At 47.5% G+C, this 21,379-nt stretch overlaps 1 protein-coding gene across 2 annotated transcripts in view; it reads right to left on the reverse strand.

Moving 5' to 3' along the window:
- ADAM23 (ADAM metallopeptidase domain 23) overlaps positions 1 to 21,133 on the reverse strand; it is a 711,121-nt gene extending 689,988 nt beyond the window's left edge. For both annotated transcript variants that reach the window (XM_086955318.1, XM_086955319.1), the window contains exon 1: positions 20,856 to 21,133. In XM_086955318.1, the coding sequence (XP_086811444.1) occupies positions 20,856 to 20,988 (133 nt within the window). In that variant the 5' untranslated portion in view covers positions 20,989 to 21,133. The remainder of the gene's footprint in view (positions 1 to 20,855) is intronic.
- Between the last annotated feature and the right edge of the window lie 246 nt (positions 21,134 to 21,379).

Genomic DNA, 21,379 nt, shown 5'->3' on the forward strand with positions numbered 1-21,379 from the left:
CACTATCCATTGCCCAATATTAACGAGATGTTATGCTCTCTTGGGGGAAGGGGGAAGCATTTTTCATCCTTTGACCTGTCTTTGGCCTACCATCAGGTCAGAGAACACCCCTCCTCTCAAAATCCGACAGCATTTGTCACGCTTTATGGCAGGTTTAGATTTTTAAGAATGCCTTTTGATTTAATTTTCGCTTCTTCAGTATTCCAAAGGACCATGGAATGTGTCTTAAAGGGCGTTAAGGGCATTAAGATTTACCAAGACAATGTTCTTGTATTTGGGGTGAACTCTGAAGAACATGATGCTAGGATGAGGGCAGTGTTGAGAAGATTATGTGATGCCGACTTAACTTTACGGGCTGACAAGTGTAAATTTGATGTGGTTGGAATTTAATATTTGGTTCACCTAGTCTCTGTGAATGGAATTAAGCCCAAGGCCGCTTTGGTTGACACAATTTGCAAACTCAGGGCTCCCCAAAGCAAAGAGGAACTTGTGAAATTCTTGGGGATGGCCAAGTGTTATCACAAATTTGTGCCACATTTTTCAGGGGTCTGCAGACATTTACGAGATCTTTTAAAAAAGGGTTGTGAGTTCATGGGATCGAGTGTTTGCAATGAGGAATTTCAAAATCTGGAGAACTGTCCAAATCATGCACAAGATCTTTGTAGCTTTGATCCTAAAAAGTATTTTTATTTAATGACAGATGCGAGCTCCAAAGGTTTGGGTGGGGTCTTATTTAAAAAATCAGACGGCAAAGAGAAAGTGGTATCATGTCCAGACCTTTGAGAGGAGCAGAGTATAATTACTCCATTGTAGAAAATGAAGCTCTCTCTATTTATTGGTCCATTCGCAAATTATGCAAGTTTATTTGGGGAAGCAAGTTTGAAGCTCCAATGGAACCTTAGCCATTGAAAGAAGTTTTTGCAAAAAAGGGGATTGATTTAATTTCTCATTGAATACGTAAGTGTATTGTTTCCCTATAAGAGTTTAATTTTGTTGTCACCTATCTGCCAGGTGTCTCTAACACGCTTGTAGATCGCTTGTCTAGACTGTGCACTGAACGTGAGGAACCTTTGGAATGTGATCAGTTTGGTGGCAAGGAATTCGAAGACGAGGCTGTTGGTTGTTTGTTAAGTGATGGTATTGTATCTGAGAATGATTGGAAGAAGGCTTTGGTTGACAATGAACTTTTACAAAAAGTCATTGACATGATTTCAAAGGGTTGGTGTGATAAGAAAGATTGTGATAAGGAGTTGATTGGTTTTTGGCAGATTAAGGATGATTTATCAGTTGTGGATGGTATCCGCACTTTATGGGATAGATTACTGAAGAGCACTCATGCCAGCCATATGGGAATTGTTAAAACTAAGGAGAAGCTAAGAGAGGCATATTGGTGGCCTGCCATGGATGTCTGGATTGAAAGAGAGGTTAGGAGTTGCTCAGTTTGTGCATGCAGTGTGCATGCAGTATCTGCATAATTATGCTTTTAACTTGATAGCGAGAGATTGCCCCGCCTGCCCATTAATAAATTAATAAATAATAATAGCGGAGGCACATTTGAAAGTAGCGCTAGACTGCAACTTTTTGACTTGTGCTGTTGTGCTGCCTGCAGATTTCCTTTGCCTGATTGTGCCGACTCCACTGCCATTTGTTTTCGAGGCACTGCCGATCGGACCCCAGTCCTATTTAATTGTAGGATTTCCGCCATTTTGTTTGTTTTTGTTTGTGCCTCCCTGCCCTGATCTCCACCCCGCTCCCGCCTCCCAGCTGACCCCCCTTTCACGGATACTGACTAGGCTGCTCCGCCGCAGATGCGCTGTGACCGTCCTGCTACCAGCAGAAACGGCCGCTCCACCCGCTGCTCCTCACCTCTCACCGGTATCGTAACGTTTCACGCCTTGCACTGCCTCAGCCTGCTAAACTGCTAAATTGGTTGTCTGCCTCAGCCTGCTAAACTGCAGCATCTAAATTGATTATCTGCATAATTATTCTTTTAACTTGATAGCGAGAGATTGCCCCGCCTGCCCATTAATAAATAATAATAGCGGAGGCACATTTGAAAGTAGCGCTAGATTGCAACTTTTTGACTTGTGCTGTTGTGCTGCCTGCAGATTTCCTTTGCCTGATTGTGCCGACTCCACTGCCATTTGTTTTCGAGGCACTGCCGATCGGACCCCAGTCCTGTTTAATTATCGGATTGCCGCCGTTTTGTTTGTTATTGTTTGTGCCTCCCTGCCCTGATCTCCACCCCGCTCCCGCCTCCCAGCTGACCCCCTCTCCCACGGATACTGACTAGGCTGCTCCGCCGCTGATGCGCTGTGACCGTCCTGCTACCAGCAGAAACGGCCGCTCCACCCGCTGCTCCTCACCTCTCACCGGTATCGTAGCGTTTCACGCCTTGCACTGCCTCAGCCTGCTAAACTGCTAAATTGATTGTCTGCCTCAGCCTGCTAAACTGCAGCATCTAAATTGATTATCTGCATAATTATTCTTTTAACTTGATAGCGAGAGATTGCCCCGCCTGCCCATTAATAAATAATAATAGCGGAGGCACATTTGAAAGTAGCGCTAGACTGCAACTTTTTGACTTGTGCTGTTGTGCTGCCTGCAGATTTCCTTTGCCTGATTGTGCCGACTCCACTGCCATTTGTTTTCGAGGCACTGCCGATCGGACCCCAGTCCTGTTTAATTATCGGATTGCCGCCATTATGTTTGTTATTGTTTGTGCCTCCCTGCCCTGATCTCCAACCCGCTCCCGCCTCCCAGCTGACCCCCCCCTCCCACGGATTCTGACTAGGCTGCTCCGCCGCAGATGCGCTGTGACCGTCCTGCTACCAGCAGAAACGGCCGCTCCACCCGCTGCTCCTCACCTCTCACCGGTATCGTAGCGTTTCACGCCTTGCACTGCCTCAGCCTGCTAAACTGCTAAATTGATTGTCTGCCTCAGCCTGTTAAACTGCAGCATCTAAATTGATTATCTGCATAATCATTCTTTTAACTTGATAGCGAGAGATTGCCCCGTCTGCCCATTAATAAATAATAATAGCGGAGGCACATTTGAAAGTAGCGCTAGACCGCAACTTTTTGACTTGTGCTGTTGTGCTTCCTGCAGATTTCCTTTGCCTGATTGTGCCGACTCCACTGCCATTTGTTTTCGAGGCACTGCCGATCGAACCCCAGTCCTGTTTAATTATCGGATTGCCGCCATTTTGTTTGTTATTGTTTGTGCCTCCCTGCCCTGATCTCCACATCGCTCCTGCCTCCCAGCTGCCCCCCCCCGCCCCTCCCCCACCACCATCCATATATGACAGATGACCTTGCGCGCAGCGGTCGTGCCCCATGCGCGCCGAAGGTGCGCCAAAGGTAAGCCCGTCTACGCCCGTCCGGGTCTGGACCGTGCCCAGCGCCAGACCCCCTGGCCCCCGCAAAATCCACTCCACCCGTATAACGTATGCCACCACCACCCTCCTAGCCCATAACCCCGGACACACCCCACAATTTTGCGTAGCTGCCCCAGGACACACCCACGGTCCTTTTGCCTGCCACTCCCGCAAATTTACCAGCATCAAGATCCATACCACTTCCACTACCCCCAAACCCAGCTCCGACTCAAACCATCTGAAGTGCATCCTGCTGAACACCAGCTCGGTCCACAGACATGCAAATGAACTCTGGGACCTACTCGACACTGCGTCACCGGACATCGCCTTCCTTACAGAAACCTGGATGAACGCATCATCAACACCCGATATCGCCATAGCCATCCCAGACACTTACAAGATCACCCGAAAAGACAGCACCAATCAAACTGGAGGAGGCATCGCCATCGTCCACAAGAACAACATCAAAATCACGACCAGCTTCGACGATAACCTTACAACCGCCGAACACCTCCACTTCCAGATCCACACCGACCCTAGGACCACACTTAGAGGTACCCTCATCTACAGGCCCCCAGGAACCCGTAAACAATTCAGCGAAGACATCACTGACTTCATCAGCTCACATGCCCTCGCCTCCGAGAACTACATTCTACTAGGAGATCTCAACTTTCACCTGGAAAAGAAAAACGACAGCAACACCACCACCCTTCTGGACAACCTGGCCAATCTCGGACTCAAACAACTTGTTGACACCCCCACCCATGTAGCAGGACATACACTCGACCCAATCTTCACCTCCAGCAAATACATTTCCTTCGATCGCACCACAGCTCTCCATTGGACGGACCACAGTTGTGTTCACTTCAGCTACAAAACCACCTCGACCCACAACCCCCCAGAACCTATTCCTCGAAGAAACGGGAACAAAATCACCACCGTCCAACTCCTCACATCGCTCAACCAAAACCCACCCGCCCTCTCATCGGACCCAAACCAAGCTGCCACCAAACTCAAACAATGGATCACTCACAGCGCTGATGAATTAGCACCCTTGAAAAACCATCACAACAAACAGGACAGCAAAAAGGCCCCCTGGTTCAACGATGACCTTAAGAAATCCAAGAAGCTATGCCGTACTCTCGAGAAAAAATGGAGAAAAAACCCAACCACCGACAATATGACCACCTTCAAGGCAGCCTCCCGCAAACACCACCAACTGATTCAAACCACCAAGAAATCAGCCTTCAAGGATCGACTCGACAAGAACGCCCATAACAGCAAGGAACTATTCAACATTGTCAAAGAATTCACCAACCCCACCGCAGCCTCAAACGACATCACCCCCTCCCAAGACCTCTGCGATTCGTTATCCTCCTTCTTCTACAACAAAATTGCCGGCATACATAACAGCTTCGAGAACATTTCCAACAAACAACCCTCTCCACCCCCCTCCGAACCTAAACCGCCCTCTAACAACCTCAGCGCCTGGAACCCAGTCACCATTGATAACACCATCCGCCTAATGAACTCCATCCACTCTGGTTTGCCAACCGACCCCTGTCCCCACCACATCTTCAACAAAGCAGACACCATCATCGCACCCCATCTCCGTGATGTCATCAACTGCTCCTTCAACTCTGCTACCTTCCCAGAAGGTGGAAACACGCCGAAGTCAGCGCCCTCCTGAAAAAACCCACAGCAGACCCTTCTGAACTTAAAAACTACCGCCCCATATCCCTCCTCCCATTCCCTGCCAAAGTCATTGAGAAGGCCGTCAACAGCCAGCTCGCCGCCTTCCTTGAATCCAACAACTCCCTCGATCCCTCACAATCCGGCTTTCGAGCCAAACACAGCACCGAGACAGCCCTTATCGCAGCTACAGACGACATCCGAACACTACTGGACAACGGAGAAACAGTGGCCCTCATCCTACTCGACCTCTCCGCCGCCTTCGACACAGTCTGTCATAGCACCTTCATACAACGCCTCAGCAACATCGGCATACAAGGGAAAGCCTTGGACTGGATCATCTCATTCCTAACTGGGAGAACTCAGAGAGTCCGACTTCCCCCATTCAAATCAGAGGCCACCGAAGTCATCTGTGGTGTACCACAAGGATCATCACTCAGTCCCACCCTCTTCAACATTTACATGAGCCCACTCGCATCCATCGCGCGTCAACACAACCTTAACATCATCTCCTACGCTGACGACACCCAGCTGATCCTTTCCCTCACCAAAGACCCTAACACCGCCAAAACCAATCTTCACGAAGGCATGAAAGAAGTAGCCGAATGGATGAAAAACAGCCGCCTAAAACTTAACTCAGACAAAACGGAGGTGCTCATCCTAGGATCATCCCTCTCTGCCTGGGACGACTCATGGTGGCCTTCGGCTCTGGGCACAGCACCCATACCCACAGACCACGCACGTAACCTTGGCTTCATCCTTGACTCCTCACTCTCGATGACCAGACAAGTCAATGCCGTCTCACCTCCTGCTTCAACGTACTTCGTATGCTCAAAACAATATTCCGCTGGATCCCCCCTGAGACAAGAAAGACAGTCACCCACGCACTGGTCACTAGCCGACTGGACTATGGAAGCACCCTCTACGCCGGAATCTCAGCCAAATTACAGAAAAAACTCCAACGCATCCAAAACACATCAGCAAGACTCATCTTGGACATCCCTCGACAAGACCACATTACCGGCCACCTGAAAGACCTCCACTGGCTCCCCGTCAACAATAGAATAACGTTCCGTCTCCTCACCCATGCACATAAGGCCCTCTACAAACTTGGACCCGAATGCCTCAACACTCGACTGTCCTACACACCCTCCCACCAACTAAGATCCTCCAATCAAGCCCTAGTCGCAGTGCCGCGTATCCAAAGATCCACCATGGGAGGTAGATCCTTCTCCTACTTGGCAGCTAAGACCTGGAACTCACTCCCCACTCACCTCCGCCTCACACAGAACCATATCTCCTTCAGAAAAGAACTTAAAACCTGGCTATTCGACAAATAATAAACCCCCTCCCCAAGCGCCGTGAGACCCTCTGGGTGAGTAGTGCGCTATATAAATTCTTGAACTTGAACTTGAACTTAAAGGTTTTGAAGTGTAGAACACAACCCATGGTGGTGAGAGAGCAGTCTAATGGGCATTGGTCAGACATTGCGATTGATATTTTAGGTCCCATTAAGATAAAATCACGTGATTTGTACGTTCTTTTTTGTTTGGACATTTACTCTCGCTGGCCTGAGATTAAGGTGGTACGATCTGTAGAATCTTCGGTGGTGATTGCATTTTTGGATGGTCTTTTTGAAAGGGAAGGCCTGTCCTTGCTTTCTGATAATGGTGCACAATTCACCTCAGCAGTGGTTAAAGAGTACTTGGCCTCTAGGGGCATCAAACAAAGAGGGCAGCCCTCTATCATCCGGAGAGTAATGGAGTTGTCGAGAGGTTTGTGAAGGTGTTGAAAGAGGCTGTACAACAAGCTGCTGCCAATGGTGCTGACTAGCCATGATGAAAAAGGTTAGGAAAACAGATTCACTCCACACTCCTCCACAGGTGTCTCACCATTTTGTTGGTTGAAGAAGAGAGTGGTCAATATGGAAGTTTGTCCCTCAAGGGTTTCTTCTAAGAGACTATTAGTGGATGGGAATGCTGATAGTGTGGCGCGGTGGAGATAAAAAGATAGTGTGATTAAAGAGATGAGGAAGAAATTGTATGATGGGAGAAGAGCAGTCAAACACATAGTGGTTTCTGTGGGAGACTGGGTGAAAATAAGACCTCTTCCTTTGGGCCAGTCTGAGTCAAAGTTTAGTGTTCCTTTCAGAGTGATTAAGGGTTTCAAGAACGCTGTGAAGACCAGTAATCATAAGGTATGGGCATAAAATGGAACCCTCATACAGGAAGCGCAGCGGACGGGCGCAGCGGGGGCGCCGGCGGGGCGCCGAAGGCGCGCCAAAGGCAAGCCCGTCTGCGCCCGTCCGCGCTGAGGACGGGCTGCAGGACGGGCTGGAGCCTGTGATGTCAGCCGTGTCCGTTAGTGATGCATTGTCTCGTGACCTGTTATCGCTGAGACCTCCGGTGAGTCTATGCCACCATCGGCTCCCCCCTGACGTCCTACGGCGGGCGCAGTCTTGCCCTTCGTGTAAAACTGTTTTTAATCTCTCTTCACAGGCCCCTTTGAAGCCTGCTCCCCCTCTTCCTGGTTTGCCTATCTCCCAACCCAAGCAGGGCTTTCTAATCAATGCGCGCTCTATGATAAAACACAATACTGACTTTCATGATTTTGTCAGCGCTAGACAACCTGACTGGGTCTTCATCACTGAGACCTGGGCCTCTGAGTCTTCCGGTCACGACCTCCTTCTGGCTATCCCTGAGGGTTATGCCTTACAGAGGCTGGATAGAGTACGCCGCAGAGGAGGTGGACTGGCCATCCTTTTCAAGTCCGAACTCTCCTGCACTATAAAACCTCTATCGACTCCTTCGGACGCTTTTGAGGCCCTATACTTTTGTATTGTGAATGCCCCCTCGAGTTCCTTCACCGGAATTCTTTTATACAGACATCCAGGTTCTAGAACTAATTTCTGCTCGGAGCTTTTCAGAATTCTGGAACCATACTTTGGTAGGTCTCACTTTACCATACTTGGTGACACGAATTTCCATCTAGAGGACTTGGCTTCTAAGGATACTTCTTCCTTAGTCAACTCATTGGAATCATGTGACTTTGTCCAAAGAGTGATCTATCCCACTCACAAGGCTGGCCACATCCTTGATGGGATATTCTCTAATGATCCCAGATTAACGGTCGGCGTTCCTGTGCCGATAGTCTGGTCTGATCATCTAGCCATTCCACTGATATTGGACATGCCCAGTTCGGAGGTCAAGGTTGGGACTGTCAAGAAATGTCTTAAAAGAAGCTTTAGGAACTTTACGAATGAGGCCCTGGCCCCCTTTATTCGTAGTACTAATATTACATCTCTGCGGATGGTTGATGAGACGGCTCTAGAACTCTCTGACTCCATCATTAAAGCAGTTGATGAGTTAGCGCCTGCCTCACTTAAACTTGTGGCGCGGCAGAAGCCGACAGCCCCTTGGTTCACTGAAGAATTGAGACTCCTCAGGCAAAAATGTAGAAGGAAGGAGCGATGTTGGCGCAAGTCTTGGGATCCCAGAGATCGAGAAGTCTACAAGGTCCTGTTACGAGTCTACAAAAATAGGGTCATCAGGGAGAAACAGGATTATTTCACCAACTTAACCTGTTCTCTTACGTCTTCGAAAGAGCTTTTCAAGATCGTTGACTCTTTATGCACACTCCAGGTTCCCGACCCCGTGATTGCTTCACAGGAGCTATGTGATAACATCTCTGATTTCTTCTATAAAAAAATAGATGACATCTATGTGGCTCTCCAATCACAGAGGAACACTCTCAGTGAAGAAGACCTCTCTCGAATTAAACATCTGGAATCCTGGGATGCGGGCTCTCCCCAAGTCTTGAACCAATTTCCCCTGCTCTCATTGGAGGGTCTCAACCTCTTATTAGACAAGACGAAATCTGCCTCCCCTCTGGACCCTGTCTCGCTGAGAATACTAAAGGACTGTAGGGATACTATACTTCCTCCTCTGTTGGAAATCATGAACGGAGCCCTGGAGCAAGGTACCTTCCCGGTGGCATGGAAGAGGGCTATTGTTAAACCCCTCCTTAAAAAGCCCACCCTGGACCCCGGTCTATTGAAGAACTTCAGACCTATATCCCTTCTGCCGGCCCCTGCCAAAATGTTGGAGGCCCATCTGAATCACCATCTTTCCAGCTTTCTGGACGCCTCAGGATTCTTGGACGGGTCCCAACACGGCTTTCGAAAGCTACACAGCACAGAGTCTGCATTGACGAAAGTCGCGGATAACATCCGGCGGAAAGTCGATTTGGGACAGACTACCGTGCTAGTTCTGCTGGATCTTACAGCAGCATTTGATACCCTGTCTCCCAGTACTTTAACATCTAGGTTAAGGGAGGCAGGGGTAGCAGGACCGGCCTTGAGTCTCCTGAATTCCTTTCTTCATCAGCGAGAGCAGCGAGTGATGCTGGGGGATCACCTCTCCCCTGTTAAGTCGTTGCAATGTGGGGTGCCACAGGGGTCGGCATTGAGTCCGACCCTGTTTAACATCTATGTGGCCCCCCTTGCAAGACTGGTAAGATCTCAGGGGATGGAGGTAGTGTCGTATGCCGACGACACGCAGATCATGGTGTCTCTGACCCACTCCGTGAATGTCACCGCGTCCAACTTCAAATCCTGTATGCAACTTGTTGCAGACTGGATGATTCTCAACTCATTGAAGTTGAACGGTGACAAAACGGAGGTCCTGGTCTTTGGCAAAGACCAGGAATTGTGGTCAGATGAGTGGTGGCCCTCATCTTTAGGCATCTGCCCCACTCCCACTCTATCTGCCAGGAACCTAGGCGTCATCTTCGACACTCGGCTCTCTATGGAATTGCAGGTGAACAGAACGGTGGCCACCTGTTGGGGTGTCATTAGGATTCTGAAACGAATCGCGTACTATCTTTCACCACAGGCACGAAAACAGGTTGTGATCGCCCTTGTCGGCTCAAGGCTGGATTATTGCAATTCACTTTACGCCGGGGCCAACAAGGGCCTTCTCCAACGCCTGCAGGTGGTGCAAAATGCCGCAGCGCGCTTCGTTCTGGCCCTGCCGTGGATGTCCTCTGCGACCTTGGCAAGGAAGAATCTCCATTGGCTGCCTATCCCATTCAGAGTCTCTTTTAAACTTCTCTGCTTGACATATAATGCCTTGAAGGCAGGCCCGACTGATGCCCTAGGCTCTTTGCTCTCTAGGTATGTCCCACTCAGATGCCTTCGCTCGTCAGAGCTTAATCAATTGGTAGTCCCTCGAGCTAGGACGGCACGATGGGGAAGCAAGGCTTTCTCCATTCTTGCACCTCAACTCTGGAATACTCTTCCTCTGGAGATCAAACAACAGCCCTCACTTGATCTTTTTAAGAAAGTTCTGAAAACTTGGTGTTTTACTAAAGCTTATCAGTGAGCTCTTGTCTCTGTCTGCCCGCAGCTAATTTTGAGTTAGGCGCCTTGACGCCCACTGGGCATAGTAGCGCGTTTATAAATTTTATTTCATTCATTCATTCATTCAAACAGGTGGCTATGTGTAAACCCACAGAAGAGTAGGGAGATTATGAGGTTGTGCCACCACAAAGGAATGTTAGACCTCGTAGAGTTGTTCTGCGCCCTGCTAGATTCCATGATGTTTGAACCTCTTTTTTATCTTTTGTGCATACACCTCCCTCAAATTTTCTTTGATGTCTGTTTTGTTTTCTTTAGCCACTGTTAAGAGGGGAGGTGATGTAGTGTTCCTGTCTTAGAACAGAACCTACCTGACTGTTCCTAGGTTGTTAGAATTGTAACATGGAACTTGCAGAACATGATGTGGGGTAGAATGTAAGCAACTGATCAGTTGACAGTTGCAGGTGTTGATGCTGGATGTGTACATTACTGCTTGTCTTGAATAAACCTACTTTGGTTTCACCTACTTTTCTGTTCATCTCTACTTAATACAAGAAGCTGATCTTACAGTGACTTCTTCTTAACCCCTTCGATGCTCATGATGAGCTCAGCTGTCAAGTAATCCGCTCCAGGTGAGCCTTCCACCACAGGGCAAGGAGGAGCTTAAATTGAAAATCGTCGGGATGGGGTTTACACAGTGTAAGGAGGACGGCGTTTGAGAAAGGCACTGACCAAACTAGTTACGCCGAATTCTTAAATAAATTACCTTCAAATGAACCCGCAGTGTCTCTTGAAGTCTTCTTGATGGGAGGAGAGAAATTAATTGATATATATATATATATATATATATATATATATATATATATATATATATATTACAGGGGACCGAGATGCTGCTGCCAATCGGCGGTCCAGGATTTCTTGGATACGCGCTGGCACTGTCCTTACGCCTTCAGCCTTGGGGCCTGTGAATTGGGTTGGCTGGAAGTTGGGGACCCAAGGTTGTTTTATTGCCAGTATTTTCACTGAGTTCACCTCCTGCAACGCGGTATGAACTAACAAACTGCATTATGGGGCATGCAGTCTTGACATTTTGCTGCTGTTACGTTATGCAGGCTTAAGTGGCGCAGGTGAGCCCTTCACCATTGGGAAAGGAGGAGCCTATTTAAGAGGCTTGTCAGGTGACTCAGTATCAAACTGTGGCATTTGAAAAAGGCGCACAGCCGAAACCGGCCATGCCATCCAGGTTTCTGAATAAAGCAACCATTCATACCCCGCTGTGTCTTCTGCTCTGCTCTCTTGGAGGACAAAGTTTGGTGTTATATATATATATATGTATACACAAGAAAGAAGTGACTCAAACAGATAGACTCAACAAAGAACAAAAATATATTTCCACTACAACATTTCAACTTCTGCCTTGCTCGGGTAGTACAAGATGGTTGTAACCCGCCCTTGCTCAGGGGGTCCCACAAGGACCCCCAGGGCCAACATTTTTTTTTTTCGATTTAATTTCGGCAGAAATTGCGTTGGGGTTGCAAATCCAGCAGAAATTTTAAAAATAAAATGACGCTCGGGCGCCTGCGCTTCGTTTTCAAAAAGCTCCCCAGTGCACCACCGCCCCGGAGCTCCATTTTTTTTTTTTACCTGTGTGGGGGGCTAGAGCCCCCCACATGCCCCATTGACCACCACCACACTGGGGCACTAAATATGGAAATGAGGTGGTCCGTTACAGACCCCCGAGCCCTGGGGATCACCATCTTCATAGGGCTTTGCACTGGTGGGGAGGGGAGCTGCGAGGTCCCTCTCCTGGAGCCCTCGATGGCCTAGGGGACCGCCATCCCCAGGGCTGGCTCCTGCAGTGTCCTGTGGTGCCCACCCCCGGGACACTGCTGTTTGCTAAGGCAGGATGGGAGCCGGGCGGCCCCCTTCCCAACAAAAATAAAATAAAATAAATAAAGAAGGTGGCCAGGCCCCGGGGGATGGGGTCTCCGGGGCCATAATTAGCCTCTGGTGGGGGGCAATGCGGCCACCCTCTCGTTTTTTTTGTTTTAAAAGGCTTTAGGCCATGGGGGAGGGGGTTCCCCAGGGCCCCAAAAATTAGTAAAAGAAGGGGGGCCACACAGCCTCCCTTTTAAAAAACAAAATAAAATAAAAAGCGGGCATTGCGCCGAAGGCCCCACCCCCACCCTGCACCACTCTGCAAACGCACCCGTGGAGTGTTTTGAGTTGGGGAATTAATTCCCCTTGAATACTGAGAGCCTCTGGGGGCAACTAGCCCACCAGGTACCTTCAGTAAGCATCACAGGGCTGTGTTGCAGAGAGGTGGCCCGAGGCCACGCCCCTTTTTACACCTCTCTGCTACACAGCTCTGTGGCACTTACTGGAGGTACCTTTTGGGCTAGTTGTATCCCAGGGACCCTCAGGATTCAGGGGGATTTAATCCCCCAATTTAAAACATGCCGCTGGCCTGTAAATTGGGGGATTAATTCCCCTTCAATCCTGAGGGTCCCTGGGGGCCAACTAGCACACGAGGTACTTCCAGTAAGCACCACAGGGCTGCGTTGCAGAGAGGTGGTCCGAGGCCCGCCCCTTTTTACACCTCTCTGCAACGCAGCTCTGTGGCGCTTACTGGAGATACCTGGTGGGCTAGTCGGACCCCAGGGGCCCTCACGATTCAAGGGGGCTTAATCCCCCAACTTAAAATGAGCCACATGGTGCATTTGCACAGTGGTGAAGGCAGGGGGGGAGGCCTGATGTGACAAGTGTGCAAACACACTCTGTGGCGCATTTTAAGTTGGGGGATTAAGTCCCCTTGTATCCTGACGACCAACTAGCCAACCAGGTTCCTTCAGTAAGCGTAACAAAGTTGTGTTACAGAGAGGTGTAAAAAGGGGGGTGGCCTTGGACCACCACTCTGCAATGCAACTCTGTGGCACTTACTGGAGGTACGTGGTGTGCTAGTTTGCCCCAGGGACCCTTAGCATTCAAGGGGACTTAATCCCCCAACTTACAACATGCTAGGTGGCATGTTTGCAAAGTGATGAAGGGAGGGGGCGGGCCTGATATAAGAAGTTAGCAATCCTGCTGTGTGGGGCTTACTGGTAATAAAAGGAATAGATGGCCCCCAAGGTTGATGTTGGGGGCAAACTACTAATCCTGTTACCTCCAGTAAGTCCCACACAGTGGGATTGCTAAGAGGTGTTTCTGAGGCCACTCCCACCTTTCTCCACCACTCTGGAAATGCGACTGGTATGTTATAGTTAGAAATTAATATTTAAAAATCCTTTAAAATTCAATGAACAAACCATAGGTTTCAGGGACGTTATAGTTAGGAAGTAACATTTAAAAAACCTTTGAAATTCACTGAAAAACCATAGGTTTCAGGCACGTTATAGTTAGAAATTAGCATTTAAAAAACCTTTAAAAATTCACTGGAAAAAAAAACATAGGTTTCATTGAAGTTATAGTTATTGGACATTTCACTCGTACGAAACCAGAGAAATTCCGCCGTTATAGTTAGTTCAGCTAACTATAACTTCCGCCCCCACAATGCACTACTGATGAAGTTACACATTACATCATTCATGACATGGTCAGTGACATCACTGATGACATCTCAAATGACATCACTGATGACATCATCCAGTGACTGTGTGTTTCTTTAAAGTTTAAATATGTTTTATATATATATATATATGCCAAGGTGAATGGATGTCTCAGTGGTACATGTCCAAGTAACTACATATGTAAAAGGCAGTGTATGTGAGAGTTTGAGTATATAAGTGACTGACTATATGTGAGAGTCAGTGATGGTGAGAGTGGTGATATGGATGAGTGTGCACTTGTATCAATGATTATATAATAGAGTAAGTAGGCGTTAGTATCTGTATGAATAAATGAGGTGGTGTGTATATAACAGTATAGGTGAGTAAATGAGAGTGTGATTGATTCTTTGCATGACTGACTAGGTGTGTGAGTAACTCCATGGATGAGTGGTGGTGTGTGAGTGTCTGTATAGGTGTATGAGTGCATAGGATAGTGTTGTATTGATGAGTGACTGCAAGTTTGAGTGATTTATGGGTGAATTAGTGGATGTAATACCAGTAACTGGTATTGGTGTGTCGATGGTTTCGAAAATGGTAGTCTGTATTTTACAGTGGGTGTATCAAAGGTTAAATTAGAGTGTGAGGAGGTGCATCAGATTTTCACATGGATGATGTCATCAGTGATGTCATTTGAGATGTCATTTGTGATGTCACTGACCTTGTCATGAATTATGTCATATGTGATGTCATCAGTATTGCATTGCAGGGGCATGAGTTATAGTTAGCTGAACTAACTATAACGGCAGAATTTCTCTGGTTTTGTAACTTAAAATGTGCCATCTTCATTTAGAAAGCCCCGGGGAGGGGGTGGTCCCCGGGGCTGGGGGTCTGTAAAGGACCCCTGATATTGAAAAAAGTGTGCCCCGGGAAGTGGTAGTCCCTGGGGCATGTGGGGGGCACTTGCCCCCCCCCACACTTTTTTTTAAAATAGAGCCCGGGGGAGGTGGCAGTACCCGGGGCTGCGGGGGGGGTGCCACCCCGCATGCAAGTAAAAATACCCCGGGGCAGCATGGGGGTGGTGTGACCACCCCCATGCATTTTTTTATCCAAAAGCCGGGGAGGTTGCGGCCACCGGGGCTGCGGGGGGTCCGTGTGCCCCCCTAAAAATCAAACAGCATAGCCCCGGGAAGTGGCAGTCCCCAGGGCTGCAGGGACCCCCATGGTTCCCAGCTATTATTAATTGGGGCATACCCCCGGGAACAGGCCCACCCGGGGGCCTCATTTAAATGAAGCGCTGGAGCCCGCGCTTAATTTTTTTTAATAATTTCGGGGGATTTGCAAATTCTGCCGATATTATTTTCAAAAAATCTTTTTTCGGCCCTGGGGGTCCTTGTGCGACCACCTGAGCAGGTCTAGTGGGATAGTGTGTTTCTACCCTGCCCCCTTTTCTTGTTTTTAAACATGTTTTCACTGTTTTCTTGTGACTCGGTTCTACGGAGTCACAAGATGGCTGCCAACACTTCCTGGTTTGGAGTGTTGGCATCCAATCACAGTGAAGCTAGTGCTCGGCAGGGATCGCAGACCCACTGCTGCCCTAGATTTTGAAACTTTTTCTTTTTAAAATTTTTCAAGAACTACTGAATGGATTTACACCATTTAACAAAAGGGGCTCTTTCTGAACCAAGACCTACCTTTTTGCCAAATTTGGTGTAATTCCGTTCAGCAGTTCGGGCTGTAGCTTTGTCTAAAGTTTCCTAGGGAAAATAACATGGGGAAAACTTGTTTTGAGAGAATCCCTTTTTTCTCGGCCCCCACTGGACGAATCACCCCAAAACTTTCAAGACAGGAGCTGATTGGAGCGGGCCACTAGTTTTGAATATTTCGCGAAGATTCGTCAACCGGCGCCAAAGTTATTGGGAAAACAAAAAAACGCCTTTCCTATGTGTGTGTGGGTGTGTGTGTGACCAAGACCCTGTGACAGGTCGAAATGCTTCTTTCTTTACAAAATAAACATACTTCTGAATCCTGAAACCAGAGTGGCTTGTTTCCTTAGCTCAGATTCTCGTATCTATATATCTATATCTATATCTATATCTATATCTATATATCTATATCTATATCTATATATATATATATATATATATATATATATATATATATATATATATATATAGATAGATATATATATAGATATATATATATATATCTATATATATATATATATATATATATATATATATATATATATATATATATATATATATATATATATATATATATATATATATAATATATATATTATCTCCCTCCACCCCTGCCCTACCTGTTTCCATCCCGGTATAGAATGTTCCAGGTTGCTCTGTCGGAATGTTGACAGTTGAAGCTCAGTGAGGTGTCATTTGGAGGTGTTATGTTCAATCTAATAAACTGAGTTATTACAGGAATATATTTTTGTTTTAATTTCAACAGTTTCCTTTGCATGTTTTCTTTCTCCCAGTCCAGCATGCATTAAGGGGCAATATATCAGCCCACTTTAGCCTCTGGCTGACTTCACTACGAGTTACAGCATGCCTTCCTTTCATAAGGAAAACATCCCCAAACAAAGTAGTTCCCTTTCAGTGCCAGGGAGTACTATGGTGATGTGCGTTTTTTTAAGCCCAAAATACCTTTTTTTTATTCCTTTAACAAATGTTTTTGTTTTTTTAAATTGCCCGTATATTCCCAAGCAATAAAGTTTTTTAAAAAACCATGACAAAACAAAACAATAATTGTAAGAAGGCTGGCGACCAATGCCATGCCAAGTGGCTTTGCCAATGCTTGTTATGATGTGCCTGCACTAAACCCGTTACTTTTGTATGCAGATTTATAGGCAAAAGTGCGTATTTGCCCATATTTCAATTTATATATAGGCATGATACATATGGGATTTAGTACCCCGCCGTACTTTAAGAGGCTATTGGAAGTCACCGAGCAGTTGTGTGACCATATAGAGGAATGAGGTCGAAGGCCGAGTTTCTTTATAATCCAAAAATTTGTAGTTGAATTGCAATATCATTTTATAGTACAGTACATGGTATTTTGACTGTTATAATGCACAGTCATACATTAACCCTTCCCACAAAATGTTAAAATTATTAGTGTATTGTTCTTTTGTATAAAAGAGATAGTATGGTTACAGACATGAAACATTAAAGTGAAATATGTTGTGCAAACCTAACAGAAAAAAACACAGTTAATAATTTGTTGCAAAAAGATATTAAAATTAGCTTAATGTAAGTCAATTAAAAAAGGATGTATTATAAAAGTGTAGGAACATGCATATAGAGTCTCTTTTCCCTATAATTACTCATAGCATGCAAAACCTTTCTGAGGTAACTGTCCTTTTTTGAAAAAACAGAACAGCGAAAACAGCTCTCATCGCAACTCATCTGTAATAAGTTATTACATGTGAGCAGGTAGGTCATTCTGTTATTACAGGTGATGAGAGAGGTCACATTTCACTGAAATAACGAAATTAGGGACAGGTTTTTTTTACAGTGATTTCTGCCTCCCATATATTGTACTCCATTATGCACATGAAATATTGACTGACCTTTTATGCTGTATGTTACATATGTGCACATTGTACATGTTGGAGACACAGGCTATATCACGTTCATGCTGTTCCATGCATTGCACATTCCATACCTCTTCATGCCTATACAATGTCTCCTATGCTTTAGTGCTAGAGGTCAGACTTGTCAATGTCATATTTTCTAGATGCTCGTGCTATATCACTTACTTTAGGCAAAAAGCAGCGGTCATATATGTTCAAGCTGTGACGCATGATATTTCTCCTATATGCTAATGCCATTGTGCCCATATGATGCTACTACCTATCCTAGTTGCACGCAGTAGGATCCAAATATACCATAGTTCCCTTAACTGTATTCCTATCTTATCTTATCACAAAAATATAGTGAATGATTCAGGAGACCAGAAGACGTGAGATATGCATTCAAGAATAATCCTACAACAGCGCTCCTCTGCCAGGAAGTCCCACTCCGAATGACATGAACGTTGGGGCCCAGGCATGCGCTCTAAGCAGAACAGGAAACACATAGGCATGCTTGGTAGACAAGGTAGGTGAGTAAAACAAGACGTTAAATAGGTAAGCGACGTACTACACATACCTCCCACCAGAACAGTGAATGACTTCTATTTGTTCCAGGTAGATTGAATGAGTCGCCTGTATGTTAATGCTACATTGTCTACAAGTTCCTATTCTACCTGCAATAAGTTTAAACTATAGCCTCTATATACATAGGCTACGGCTCCCTACATGGTCAAGCTACATCTCCCAACAAGGCCCCCAGCGAGAGACTGCTCCTCGTAGCTGAGGCCCCAATCGGGAGACTGCTCCTCGTAGCTGAGGCCCCCAGCGAGAGACTGCTCCTCGTAGCTGAAGGCCCAACCGAGAGACTGCTCCTCGTAGCTGAGGCCCCCAGCGAGAGACTGCTCCTCGTAGCTGAGGCCCCAAGCAAGAGACTGCTCCTCGTAGCTGAGGCCCCAATCGAGAGACTGCTCCTCGTAGCTGAGGCCCCCAGCGAGAGACTGCTCCTCGTAGCTGAGGCCCCAAGCGAGAGACTGCTCCTCGTAGCTGAGGCCCCCAGCGAGAGACTGCTCCTCGTAGCTGAGGCCCCAAGCGAGAGACTGCTCCTCGTAGCTGAGGCCCCAAGCTAGAGACTGCTCCTCGTAGCTGAAGGCCCAACCGAGAGACTGCTCCTCGTAGCTGAGGCCCCAAGCTAGAGACTGCTCCTCGTAGCTGAGGGCCCAAGCTAGAGACTGCTCCTCGTAGCTGAGGCCCCAAGCTAGAGACTGCTCCTCGTAGCTGAGGCCCCAAGCGAGAGACTGCTCCTCGCAGCTGAGGGCCCAATCGAGAGACTGCTCCTCGTAGCTGAGGCCCCAATCGAGAGACTGCTCCTCGTAGCTGAGGCCCCAAGCAAGAGACAGCTCCTTGTAGCTGAGGCCCCAAGCAAGAGACTGCTCCTCGTAGCTTGAGGCTACAAGCGAGAGACTACCCCTCGTAGCTGAGGCCCCGAGCGAGAGACTGCTCCTCGTAGCTTGAGGCCCCAAGCGAGAGACTGCTCCTCGTAGCTTGAGGCCCCAAGCGAGAGACTGCTCCTCGTAGCTGAGGCCCCAAGCGAGAGACTGCTCCTCGTAGCTTGAGGCTACAAGCGAGAGACTACCCCTCGTAGCTGAGGCCCCAAGCGAGAGACTGCTCCTCGTAGCTGAGGCCCCAAGCGAGAGACTGCTCCACTTGTCTGAGACCCCAAGCGATGGACTGCTCCTGGAAGCTGCCACAGCTGACCTGCTCATCTGCAAAGACAGCTCTGCACGGGCTTTGAGGGTAGGCCCCAAGACCCACCTGCTGACGAAACTCAACTGCAGGTAAAACTCAACACCCACCTCTACTCCACACTATCCACTCTCACCTGGGCCAAGGCTTTGTCTAAGGAAACCAACCTTGGAAGACCCTTGAAAGAAAACCTGCAATCACAGACAGGTGCTGCATTGAAAAGCCCTTCGAGGCCAGGTAACGGGTGACTGTGCGCTATGTCATGACCACATAACACGACATACACAGCTCTCACATTTTGCATATACATAGCATTCTGTTCCTGTACACATATGCTCCATCGCCTATGCGCACATTTCTATATGAATACTCTATCGTTGCAGTGTGATGTGTTTGTTATAGACTTGGATGTTTATGCCATATCTGCTATGTGGACATTCTGTAAACCCTATATAGTCGTGTTGTAGTTCCCACGTACACTTTCTGTGGTTAGTATGAGATCCAGCTGAGGCTCTTCAACATACATGTTGTGCGTTCTTCGTGGCCATGTTTTCCCTACATGTTCATAATATGAAGCATACATGTACCTGTGTAAGGCCACGATGTGATCACACGTTATCTCATGTATAGCCATGCCATATATTGTATCTATGAATGTAACTCACACATACTCAATTAGATCTCCAAAGACCACATGCTCTAGTTCCTGCAGCAGCATTCTATAGCTTCCATAACTCTCTGCCACACATTCTATTTTCTAATGATGTCTGCTCAGCTACTCAGTAATTTGTTAAGGTTGTTATTCTGTAGATCCTAGAATGTCGAACTATAGCTCCTATGTACACATGCTGCATGTCCTGGATGTTCATGTTACATCCCCCATATGATACTGATGTCATTGTGAGTGAGCTTGCAATCAACCTATAAGAGTATGCTAAGTTAGTGAGCTAAGAATTTTTTTTAGGGTCATTATGGCTTTCGAGTGATTGTGCTGAAGCTCGCGTATGTCATGATATAGATCATATTTACACATCATATACCAATGCTATACTTTAGAGTGTAGACTATAAAAATGTTAACTCATCATGTAATGTTCATATTGTGATTCAATTTACATAAGCTACGCCTTCTATATGCTAATAATATCTCCCATGTGTAGATATCATGATACGACTCCATATGCATCTCTCATTGATAGATGGATAGACAGATAGATAGATAGATAGATAGATAGATAGATAGATAGATAGATAGATAGATAGATAGATAGATAGATAGATAGATAGATAGATAGATAGATAGATAGATAGATTCCATGTATCGCTTCTACATGCGGTGGCCCCTATAGATGCCTGCTCTGGTACAGATTCCATATGGTCGTCTGTGTTATTTGCACCTACTGCACTTGCCGCATGGTCTTTCCACGGCCCCCAGATGTTGGCACTGCAACTCCCAAAAGCTCATGCAATGATTCTGCATGCACACGCTATATACCTCATACATGCGATGCTTGATGGACGCAGCGGACAGAATTTGGTACCCACCGGTGTTTGCTGCAGAGAACCCCCAGGCCCGGGGTACGAAGGACAGGAGCAGGCTGCAAAGCAAGAGAGGGTACGGAAGCGGGCCCGGAGGTGGGCTAGGCGGCCGCCGGGGGTTGCTGGCTGCCGGCCTCATGGCTCATCGCTCCCGGGCGGGCGGCGCTGTCTCTGCGGCAGGTTGCGGGGTAGGTGGGCCGGTGTGGGTGCGGCTGATGCTTTAGTCACAGTTCTCGGGCCGTCCGCTGCATGGTGCCCCTCTGCCCGCCTGCCGCAGGGGCTATCTAGGTGCCATTACCGGGGCCCGGTCGCTAACCGCACCGCCTTCTGCAGTCCCGCCACCGCCTGCTGCATCCTCCGCCTTCTCTGGAGGTGATGCTGCTGGTATGCTGCTCCTGCTACGCTGTCTCCAATTGGTGGGATCTGGCCCGTCCCTCGCCCTCTGCTGGTGCTGAGTCTGCCCTCCCAGCTTTAGGTATCCCTCCCACTGCTGCTGTCTATGTTGCCGAGATTGCCCTCCCGGTGCTGGG

Source organism: Lissotriton vulgaris, chromosome 2_1 (assembly GCF_964263255.1).
Source record: "Lissotriton vulgaris chromosome 2_1, aLisVul1.2, whole genome shotgun sequence".
Classification (NCBI taxonomy): domain Eukaryota; kingdom Metazoa; phylum Chordata; class Amphibia; order Caudata; family Salamandridae; genus Lissotriton; species Lissotriton vulgaris.